General features: G+C 42.0%; 1 protein-coding gene across 2 annotated transcripts in view; it reads left to right on the top strand.

The window, feature by feature from the left end:
* Positions 1–300: 300 nt before the first annotated feature.
* LOC132832299 (glutamate decarboxylase 1-like) overlaps positions 301–12,100 on the top strand; it is a 57,025-nt gene continuing 45,225 nt past the window's right edge. For both annotated transcript variants that reach the window (XM_060850183.1, XM_060850182.1), the window contains exons 1-3: positions 301–494; positions 7,326–7,478; positions 8,823–9,065. In XM_060850183.1, the coding sequence (XP_060706166.1) occupies positions 440–494; positions 7,326–7,478; positions 8,823–9,065 (451 nt within the window). In that variant the 5' untranslated portion in view covers positions 301–439. The remainder of the gene's footprint in view (positions 495–7,325; positions 7,479–8,822; positions 9,066–12,100) is intronic.

Below are 12,100 nucleotides of genomic sequence, written 5' to 3'. Positions count from 1 at the left end.
ATACATACATGCAATTTCACCGTAAATGATCAGGTTTCATTCAGAAGTCCTTTCTCCAACTTACCTACAGGCTAGAAGGGCTGAATGGCCTGCTCCTGCTCCCATTTTCTGTTTCCCTGAATTCTATCCTCAACTGCAAGACGTTGAATGCGGAGCCAGGCTACATTTAGTGTGTTTGGTGACACCCACTGGGCAATTGTGGGAAAGCACCCATTCGCAATTATTCTCATTCTCAATTACTTCAACACAGGCTGGAGGCAGCAGAGTGGGGTCAGAAATTTATCACAGGATCTTACCTGCTCCAGTCTCCACCAAGAGAATAATGTGTACATGAAGGAGAGGCTTGGATTGGCTGCCAGGGTATAATAGCACAGTAAATTTGCATGTATAAAGCAATAAGCGAAGAGCTTTCAAACTAAATCCCAGGTATTACCTGCTGATGGGAGAAAGTGAACACCCAAGTATGAAGAGACAGACTGCAAATATTGCAACAAGTGAGTTGTTCAATATATATCCAAATGAAGTGTGCTGAGTAATTGATAATTAGTATATGTTAACGTGAACAGATCAAGGCAGTGTCCCCTTTTTGAAAAGTGTTGTAATGGAATATGATTTGAGAAAACAGCCAGCTGCAATTAATTCTGTTTCTTTTTTAGTTGTAATTATTTCTGCTGTCCATTTTCTTTGTTTAAGCAATTAAGTACATTGTTTAGAGGGAAGTTGATTAATTTCGTGATGTGATGCAGGTTTAGCTGAATTTTTTACAAATCTAATGTTATTCAGAATTAGAAAGCAGAGCTAACAGAAAATTAACTTCAAAGATCATCAAATCGTTTGGGGTTAACAGCACTTGTGAAAGTGTTACTTTTGTAACTTTGGGCCATCAAACTATACAGAACATCTAAATTTCTGGTACCACAATTCACAAGTAAAATTAATGACTGTCTTGAAAGTCTGAATGACCAGTTCTGGTTCTTACACCTAATTCAGCCATCAAACAGCCTAAAACACATAGAGAATTAAGACCAGAGTCAACCATTGTCACTGAGCACTAAACAGATGAACCACAAGCAGCAATAATAGTGTCCACTAAGCTGAAACTCTACCACCCAGTACCACTAGCCTAAAGGTCATTGTCCCTAAAGGTGCTGAAACAGTTCCTCACTTCCTTCGATCCCAGGTGAGGAGACAAGTGCAATCCAGATGACCCCTGACCTCTCCTTCCCTCTGCAATGTGGTAATGTGAGGACCCAGGGAAGGGAAGAGGAGAGACAGAGAGGAAACATCATGGTCTTTGCAGAAAGAAGGTTGGCAGCTCGCCTTAGTGTTGAGCTGGCTTCCTTGTCATGGTTCATCAACTCTGAAAGAGAATCTCGTCCACTTCCTAGTGGGAGAGTTGTCTAAGATCTGCCTCTTCCTGTCCTTGTTTCTCCTGTCCCTATCTCCACACTCCATTGGAGCCTCCATGTGTGTGTGTCTGTGTGTGTGTGTGTGTGTCTGTGAATGTGTGAGTGTGTCTGTGTGTGTGGGTGGGTGTGGGTGTGTGTGGGTGTGTATGTGTGGAGGTTGCTCTATGAAAGGCTGAGTAAATGTGATCGACATTCTCAGGCTGGGAGGTGATCTCATTGAAGCACGTACAATTCTGCAGAGACTTGTCCTGATAGATACTGAGAGGCTGGTTTATCTGGTTAGGCAATGCAGAACACAGGGGCACATTTCGATCTGAGATAAGGGGAATTTTCTTCATCCATGCAGCCGTGATTGTTTGAAATTATAGAGGGTGGTCAAGGCCCATAGTTGAATATAATTAAAGGGGGGAATTGATGAGTTTTGGTGTCTCCAGAAGTCAAGGAATATGGGCAGTGGGTAGGAAAGTGGTGCTGAAGCACAAGATCAGGATAGATACTGACTGGGTTGCATGATGGTGTGTATTCCAGACCAGGCTGCATTGTACCTTTAGGCCAGTTAAATACATTGTGATATTTGCCACCTCATCTATAGTCACCCTTTATGTATAATGGTGCCAGTGTAATGTGCTCAGTCAGTCAGGTATATGTAATATCAGTAACAACAGATTCCAGACTACGTATGAGTGTCACAACCAAGTAAGTAGTTAGCATTGTAAATAAACTTCAAGTCTTTGCATGATATGGTACATGGGCTAACACATAGAAACCACACATGGCTTCAATGTGATGACCCTAGTCCTTGAGTTCTTGTACCTAGTGAGACAAAGAAAATCCCATAGTAGGAGCAGTCAACTGGCATTTTTTTTGTTGAACTGAATTTTTAAAAAATCCCTGAAAGCTGCAAGATTCTCATGAAAACTCAACAGGATCTGTCTTCAGCAGGGGTACTGATTGACCTCTGTGATCTACTCTGTGTGTGTGTATCTTCAGTTCCCCATTGACACTCTTTTCCCTTACATCATATCGGAATTACCAACAAACACATCACCCATATTCCTTACGACGCAAGGGCAAGTATGTTTTACATTAAAAAAAGAATGGACTGCCCATTCATAATTCACTACCATAAAGTTAACTTGTAAAACTCTTTGTTGGTAATCATTAAGTCCTGTGTCATGATTTTTGTATTTTTTTGGCAATTTGAATCACTCAAATGGTTTGTACCAAAATATATTATGACTTTTTTCCTTACAATTAAAATTAATTTGTCGGAAAAGTTGGTTCACAATAGTAATAGAACTTCATGAACATGACCAATTGTATCCAATGTATTATCTTTAATCTGTTAATTTCAAAGCCTTAAACTTTCTCTAAATTGCGCATACTTCATATATTTCAAAAATTTCCTAGGATTAGCGATGGGCAAGTCCCTTGTGGATTCATCAATTGGCTTGTTTTAAAATTCTTGGAAATAGGCTGGACCGGCAAGTTTGTCAATGCTGACAAACATGCGCTTCATTATGAAGGATTCAAAACCTGACAACACCTGTGATGACAGCAGTTACAGTTTGTCAGCAAACAACAATTAAGTGTCAAAGCTAGGTTGTTAGGATTCACGTGTTATAGGCGATGCAAGCAAGATGATTGCAATAACCTGGTGACTATGACATTAGAATAAAAACAGGAAGTGCTAGACAAACTCAACAGGTCTGGTAGTATCAGTGGACAAAGTTAAAAATCACACAACACCAGTTTATAATCCAACAGGTTTATTTGGAAATACTAGCTTTCAGAGCACTGCTCCTTCATCAGATAGCTAGTGGGGCAGGATCATAGGACACATAATTTATAGTAAAGGATCAAAGTGTAACACAACTGGTGTGACGTATTGAACAAACATAGATTGCTGTTAAATTTTTAATCACTTGAATGGGTTGCAGGTTTCGATTCATTAATATGTAAATCCCAGAACTTCTATCAAGTCATATTCCTGAGGTGACTTAAGGTTTTATTTAAAAAACTGTATCTGTGAACAGAGAGAGAGTTAAGGTTTTGAGTCCAATGTAACTCTTCTTTGGAATGACAATCAGACTGGGTTAGCAATGCAACATTCTAGTCATTTGTAACCAGACTAGCTAGAGTGACAGTTAGGGTTGTTGACATTGAGAATTCACTTTAAAACAAAATCTTTCTCTAGTGAACAGATGCAAAGACATTTCTCATATGAAGATATGGAAATTTTGTAAATGATAACGCTTTGAATGTGTTGATGTTTGTTTAAAAAGAACATAAGGAACAGAAGCAGGTGATGGCCATCGTGTCTTCAAGTCTGCTCCACCATTTAACACGATCATGGCTGAAATTCAAATCAACTCTCCAGCACTATCCCTTGATTTCCCTCAGTACGTAAAGACCAATCAATCTCTATTTTCATCATACTCAACCACAAAGCATCACCAGCCCCACAGAAAGAAGAAATTCACCACTCACTCGGCAAAGAAATCTCTCTTCCTCTTAGTCCCAAATGGTAAACACCGTATCCTGACAAGCCAGAAGTCACATGACACCAGATTATAGTCCAACAGGTTGATTTGAAATCACAAGATTTTGGAGCACCGCTCCATCATCAGGTAACCTGGTGTCATGTGACTTCTGACTTTGTCCACCCCAGACCAACACCAACACCTCCATAACATGACCTTATCCTGAGACTGACCTTCAGTAAAAAGATGATAAAGGAAGTTCCATCTTTTCTTTCAGATGGACATAAAATTCCACTAAAACATTTTGAACAAGAGCATGGTAATTCTTCCTGGCCTCTTGGCCAGTATAAACTCCACAAAAAACATTGTTAAACAAAAGGGTTGCTGTTCATTGCTGTTTGTAGTATCTTGATCTGTACTAATTGGCTGCTGCGTTCGCTACATTATAAACAACATTGAATACACTTCAAACACACTTATTTAAAACAGATTGAGAACTGCTAATCATGCAGAAAACAGACAGTGGAATTAAAGGTTTGTTTTCAGGTTAACAGGCTCCAGTAATGATACAGTAAGAATTAGGCAAAAGTGAGGACTGCAGATGCTGGAGATCGGAGTCTAGATTAAAGCGGTGCTGGAAAAGCACAGCAGGTCAGACAGCATCTGAGGAGCAGAAAAATTGACATTTCGGGCAAAAGCCCTTCATCAGTGCTTGGGCCTCAGCTGTTCACAATAAATATTAATGGTTTGGATGTGGGATTACCCCATATTTCCAAATTTGAAGCTGATTTTAAACTATAGGCAAGAGTTAGGAGGAGTTTGAGAAGACTGCAAGGAGATGTGGAGAGACTAAGTGAGTCAGCAAAACATTGGCAGATGGAATACAATGTAGGGTTATTCACTTCATTCAGAATAAAAGAAATAAAGAGTATTTCTTAAATCCTAGGACTTTAGTCACTGGAGTTTAAATGAATATGGGGGGGGGGTGGGTGCAGTAATCTTGTAGAAACCTATAAAATTATAACAGCACTACTCAGGATAAATACAGGAAGGGTGTTCCCAATGACCAGGAAGTGCAGGACCAGGGGTCACAGTGTAAGGATATGAAGTAGGCCATTTTGGATTGAAATGGAGGGAAATTTCTTCACCCAGAGCACAATGAGCCTGTGGAATTCACTGCCACAGAAAGCAGTTGAAGCCAAACACTGAATGTTTTTAAGAAAGATTGGCTATAGTTCTCAGGGCTAAAGGGCTTAAAGGATATGGAGAGAAAGAGGGAACAGGGGATTGATTTGGATGATCGGCCATGATCACATTGAGTGGTGGAGCAGGCCTGAAGGGCTGAATGGCCTACTCCTGTGTTTCTGTGTTTCTAAATGGTGAGGTTCTGGGTAGTGTTGAACTTCAAAGGGACTTTGATTAACCTGTTTCTGAATTATTGGAAATAAACATACAGCTACAGGAAGCAGGTAAGGAGGCAAACGGTATGTTGAGCTTCATTAGAAGAAGATTTAAAACTAGGAATAAGGATATTGTACTGCAATTCTACCCAGCCTCAGTGAAACCATACCTGAGGCATTGTGTGCATTTTTAGTTACCTTACCTAGCAATGGGAGTCAGTTAGCTCAGTTAGTTGGATGGCTGGTTTACAGTGTTGACTACCACCAAGAATATGGGCTCAATTCCTGCACTAGTTGAGGTTACCATTGAAGGACTCTCCTATGGAACTTTTCCCCATAACTGAGGCATGGCGATCTTTGGGTTAAACCACCACCAGTTGTTTCTCCCCAATAACTGACCAGGACTTTGTCACTATCTTGAAGAATGTTTAATTGTCTAATGATTTTGCAAAGAGAAAGTGAGGTCTGCAGATGCTGGAGTATCAGAGCTGAAAATGTGTTGCTGGAAAAGCGCAGCGGGTCAGGCAGCATCCAAGGAACAGGAAATTCGACATTTCGGGCATAAGCCCTTGCAATGAAGGTTTACCAAATTAATTCCTGTATGGAGGGAATATCCTACAAAGAGACATTGAATCGACTGGGCTAGGGTTATACCCTCTGGAGTTCAGATGAATGAGAGGTGATCTCGTTCGATCAAACAGTGTTCCGTAGGGTAGATGCAGGAAAGATGTGTCACCTGACTGGAGGAGCTGGAGGGAGACGGTTTAGTTCCAGGGCATACAGCCTCAGAGTAAACAGCACGCCATTTAGGTCTGAGATAGGGAGGAATACCATCACTGAGGGGGTGGTGAATCCTAAAAATACTCACACCCAAAGGCCATAGACCCTCAGTCGTTGAGTATAATCAAGACAGAGACCTGTTGTATATGGGTCTGTCATGTTAATATCTGGAAATATTTGATCAGCATGGCCCACTGCGATGATGTCACCTGGGCGTTGTCAGCCTGAGTCAGACAGGAGAGTGGCATGGAAGGCTTCGAGCATAAAAAGCAGAGCTCATAGAAATTACTCACCTTACCTGGATATATTTGCAACAAAACAAATTTCTTATTGGTTATTTTAAGCAAATCACAAGATCTCAACAGACCACAGAAGAAGCTTGCCCTAATCCACGACAAAATTTATAGATTCCTAACCCATCAAAGGAATAGTGCAGAAGGATGGTGGGGTTTCTTGTTTTTCAGTTGCAGGATGTGGGCCTTACTGACTGGGCCAACATTTATTGCCTCTCCCTTTTTGCTCTTAAGAAGGTGATGGTGAGCTGCTTTCTTGAACTGTTGCAGTCCACTTAGTGTAGAAACACCCACAATGCCATTAGGGAGGGAATTCCAGGATTTTGACCCAATGACACAGAAGGAATGACGATGTATTTCCAAGTCAGGATGATGCGTCGCTTGATGGTCTTGAACTTGCAGGTGGTGGTGTTCCCATGTTTCTGCTGCTTTTATCCTTCTAAATGGAAATGCTCATGGGTGTGAAAGATGCTGTTAAGGATCATTGGTGAATTTCTGCAGTGCATCTTGCCAATGGTACATACTGCTGCTCCTGCGCATTGGTGGTGGAGGGAGTGGATGTGGCGCCAATCTTTGTCCTGGATGGTGTCAAACTTCTTGGGAGTTGTTGGGGCTGCACCTATTCAGGCAATGGGAGAATATTCCATCACACTCCTGACTTGTGCCTTGTAGATGGTGGAAAAGGGAGTCATTTGTATGACTAGTCCAGTCAGATTCTGGTCACTGGCAACTGCCAGGATGTGATAGGAGAAGATTCTGTGACGGTAACGCCATCGAATGCCAAGGAACATTAGTGAGAGCTCCCTCCCTTGTTGAAGTCAAATAATCAGCCACAATCTCAATAAAGCTCAAAGGGCTGAATGGCCAACTCTGATGTTCTTATAACAGGCTGTAAAGCACTTAGAATCGGACTGAGATTTAAGAGCAGATTTACATTCTGAAAATTACATAATTTTGTAGGTTTCTTGGAAAGGATGTCCAGAGATGGTCAAAATGATGTGAATCCAGACTTTCTGAAAACTCCACCAGCCTCCAGTCTGTGGCAGGATAAGGACAACCAAGAGTCTCTCACTGAACAGGATGGAGCAGATTTCTCCAACATTTTTGCAAAAGGTATAATGCGGAGTCTTTTACAATGGCACGGTGGCTTAGTGGTTAGTAGTTAGCACTGCAACCTCACAGCCAGGGACCTGGGTTCGATCCCAGTCTTGGGTGACTGTCTGTGGAGTTTGTACAATCTCCCTGTGTCTGCGTGTGTTTCCTCCGGGTTCTCAGGTTTCCTCCCACAGTCCAAAGATGTGCAGGTCAGGTGGATTGGCCATGCTAAATTGCCCACAGTGTTAGGTGCATTAGTCAGGAGGGAAAGGGTCTGGGTGGGTTACTCTTCAGAGGGTGGGTATAGACTTGTTGGGCGGTCGGGCCTGTTTCCAAACTGTGGGGAATCTAATCTAATCTAATAACATATTTCTGTCACCAGAGCAGAAAATGCTCCAAACAGAGTAATAAGAACAGAAGGAATGGTTTGGTTAAAGTTTTCAAGATATTAGTGGGAGCTGATTGGGCAGATAGACAAAAATTATTTACACTAGTGGGAGGAGGCCAGACCTAGCCTAAAGGTTAGAGACAGAACCTTCAGGAATGAAGAGCAGAGGCTCTTCTCCACATACACAGGGCAGACAGAAGGTCAATCAGCCCTTCAAGCCTACTCTGACATTAGACTGCATCATGGCTGCCCATCGTTTCTGCATAATTTTCCTATACTCTCAATCTTATTAGAATTTAGGCATCCAATAACTTCTGTTTTGAGCACACTCAAAGGCTGAGCTTCCACAACTCTCTAGGGTAGGAATCCCATAGATTTGCAATGCTCTGATTGAGGAAATTCCTCCTCATCTCAGTCATCAATGACTTGCTCCTGATTCTGCTGAATGCCGATCATCGTTATCGGTGGTCCCTCTCAGACAAGGATGACTTTCTCCCACCCTCAGAGTGAGTCCGTAGGTGACTGTACAGACAGACTGTGGCTTCCGCAGAATCTGTTACACTTGGGGCAGAAGGTGGTTGTGGGAAGGGGTGGGTTGGGCATTGGTGAGGCAACCTGCTCCTGGCTTCTGCTTTATCCCGACAGCAGATCACAAGGTGCTTGATGCCTTCCCGAATGCTTCTCCTCCATTTTTGGATGGTCTGGGGCCAGTGATTCTCAGGGGTCTGTGGGAATGCTGCACTTTCACCTGAGGATATCACTTGAAGCACAGCCTGCTCTTTGCTGTCAGTCACTCAAAAACCAACACTTTGTCATTTAGCTGAGGAAATTCGATCGGTAGATAAGTGGCTATTGATTTAATGACTGAATGCAATTTTGTTTTTACATTCTGCAGTTACCAGCTTTGTGAAATCCTTTTACACCTATTTTATTGCAAATGAATATTTACTTTTTTTTCAAAAATGTTTTCATAGACTTGCTGCCAGCAAATAATGGTGAGGAACCGACCATGCGGTTTTTAATGGAGGTCTTTGAAATTCTGCTGAATTACATCAGGAAAACATTCGACAGGACATCAAAGGTTCTGGACTTCCACCACCCCCACCAGTTTCTCAAAGGAATGGAGGGTTTCACTCTGGAGCTGCCTGATCATCCAGAATCTCTTGAACAGATCCTGGTCGACTGCAGAGATACATTAAAATATGGAGTCAAAACAGGTAACAAGGATTCTGTTCCAGATCTTTACTCTTTGATGGCATTTGGGTGTCACTGATATGGCCAGCACTTGTTGTCCATCCCTAATTGCCCCTGAACTGAGTGCCTTGATCTTTTTTTCAAAGAATAGAAACCCTACAATGTGGAAATAGGCCCTTTGGCCCAACAAGTCCACACCTTCCTCCGAAGAGTAACCCATCCAGACCTATTCCCCTACCCTATTAACCTACACTTATCTCTGATCAATACACCTAGCCTACACATCCCTCAACACTGTGGGCAATTTAGCATGGCTAGCTCACCTAAACCTTCACGTCTTTGGACTGTGGGAGGAAACCGGAGCACCCGGAGGAAACCCACGCAGACACAGGGAAAATGTGCAAACTCCACACAGTCACCCGAGACTGGAATTGGACACAGGTCCCTGGTGCTGTGAGGCAGAAGTGCTAACCACTGAGCCACCGTGCCACCTTATTAACCTATTTCAGAGGGTAGGTAAGAGTCAACAATGTTTGCTGTGATTTTGAAAACACGTGGGCCATTAGATGGTTTTTTACAACAATTGATCATCGTTGTTATGGTGAGCATCAATAATACCAACTTAATAATTTCACACATTTTTCACTGAATTTAAGTTCCACCAGTTGTTGCGGTGGAATTTGAATATGTGCTCCCAGGGCTTTTACAGCAGTACTGACAGCACAGAGCAGGCCATTCAGCCCGAAAGGTTCATGCTGGTGTTTGTGGCCTACAATCCTCCCACTTTACTTCATCTAATTCTATCTGCATATCCTTTTCTCAATTCTTTTCTCTTTTCCTCAGCACCTTATTTCCACTTAAATGTACTTTTACAATTCACCTCAACTACTCCCTGTTGTAGCTAATTCCTCATTCTAACTACTCTCTGAATAAAGAAGTTTTTGATGAATGCATTGTTGGATCCATTACTGAAGAGCGTACATTGATGATGCCACTGTGGCCACTGACAAGTGAAAACATAAACGTAACAACTACGCTGCGAACTTCTTACACAATCATAAAGACCTCGATCAGGGCTTTCTGGAGAAAACTGCTCCAGCCTATTCAGTCTGTTCCCAGAGTTATATCCTTCCCAGGAACGCTATCCCTTGTATAGAACAGTTAGTACTTGAAAGGGTTAATTCTCCAATGACCTGTTACATTTTTTCAGCTCCACATTTTATCGACTCTGACTTCCAGCATCTGCAGTCCTTACTATCTCAAACTGCAAGATCCAATGGGCTTATTGAGAAAACAATATTCCACAATTTTGAACCAGCAATAGTAGTTTTTCTGAAAATATTAGAACAGTAATGTAATCTACAATACATGTCAACTTATGTCAAAAACCCAGCTTTAATATCTGGTAAATATTGTCATTGAATATCCTTCACATTGAATCGCAAATGTGAATGAGACAGATTCCACAAATTTATTATCAACTCTCTTCTCACATGTTATTGACACGTTAGGTCATCAAACCTCATAAAACATCACAAGAGATTACAATCCTTCACTCTTGCCAATCTCACCATGAAAGTCTCTCTTAAGAGCCAGTCCATCATGGACTGTCTTATCAGTGCTATCATTCTTGTCAATCACCATCCTTCCCTGGTCTGTATACCCTGGACTCTAAAGTCAGCCTCAAATACTGATGCATGTGCATAACTCTAGCTCTTCACTGACAACTAGCTTGACCAAGCTAAAACTGCCCCTGGAGTTTTCTCTGAGCTCCAATCTTGTAGAATGGCATCTCATAAATACTGCTTCTGGAATTTTCAAATCTCTTTGTAGCTGTACTGAGGTATTAATGCTTGCAGGCTTCTTCTGAGCTCCTTGTGGTTTCTTCCAACATACAGCCACTCACCTATCCCTTTTTTTGAATTCCTGAGGGATTCATTTGAGGCCTAACTCCACCATTTAGCTATCTACTAACTCCCTGGACTCCCTCCCAAGTTCTGACAACACCGGAACACACAACTGCTCGTGATTCCCCACTCAGTGCCCTACTCAAAATCTGTGTAAAGATTGGAGTGATGCTGGAAAAGCACAGTAGGTCAGGCAGCATCCGAGGAGCAGGAAAATCGATGTTTTGGGCAAAAGCCCTTCATCAGGAATCAGCCTTTTCCTGATGAAGGGCTTTTGCTTGAATCATGGATTTTCCTGCTCCTCAGATGCTGCCTGACCTGCTGTGCTTTTCCAGCACCACTCTAATCTAGATCTAATCTCCAGCATCTGCAGTACCCACCTCTGTCTACTCAAAATCTGTGTTGTGTGAGATATTTATTTTTAGATTTATTTAAGAGTTTGGATTTTGTACAAGTGACATGTGGGTTTTGGTCTGAGAAAGTTTGATGATTAACTTGTCAGTATTTGTGCAACCAAGAGCATTTTTAAACCATGAAAGGGAGAGGGAGAGAGAGGGAGAGAGAGGGAGATCCATGATAGATAATGGGAATGTAATGACATTGGGAGAGCTTTACAAGCAGATAGATAAACATTAATGAACAAGGATGGCACAGTGGCTCAGTGGCTAACACTACTACCTCACTGCATCAGGGAGCTGGGTTCAATTCCAGCCTCAGGCAACTATGTCTGTGTGGAGTTTGCATGTTCTCTCTGTGTCTGTGTGGTTTCTGTCCAGATGCTTGGGTTTCCTCCCACAGTGCAAAGGTGTGCTGGTTAGGTGGATTGGCCATGTTAAATTGCCCATAGTGTCTAGTGATGTGTGGATTAGCCTTGGGAAATCTAGGTTTGCAGGGATGGGTGGGAACTTGATGGGCTGAATGGCCTGCTTCTGTACTGTAGGAATTCTATAATTAGCTGCCTTTGGTTAGATGAATCAGGAAGTGATTTTTATTTTGCTTAGGAAGTTTTTGTTTCAGTTGACAGAAATCCTAGATGGAGTTAGATGTTAAACATACTTCCTCCTTAGCAACGGCAATAATTCAGAACAGTTTGCTTATAAATTACATCAGTGTAAGGATGTTCATTAGATTAGATTACTTACAGTGTGGAA

The sequence above is a fragment of the Hemiscyllium ocellatum genome, chromosome 34 (assembly GCF_020745735.1).
Source record: "Hemiscyllium ocellatum isolate sHemOce1 chromosome 34, sHemOce1.pat.X.cur, whole genome shotgun sequence".
Lineage (NCBI taxonomy): Eukaryota > Metazoa > Chordata > Chondrichthyes > Orectolobiformes > Hemiscylliidae > Hemiscyllium > Hemiscyllium ocellatum.
The sequence above is the reverse complement of the archived record's forward strand: the minus strand, read 5'-3'. Positions and strand labels throughout refer to the sequence as shown.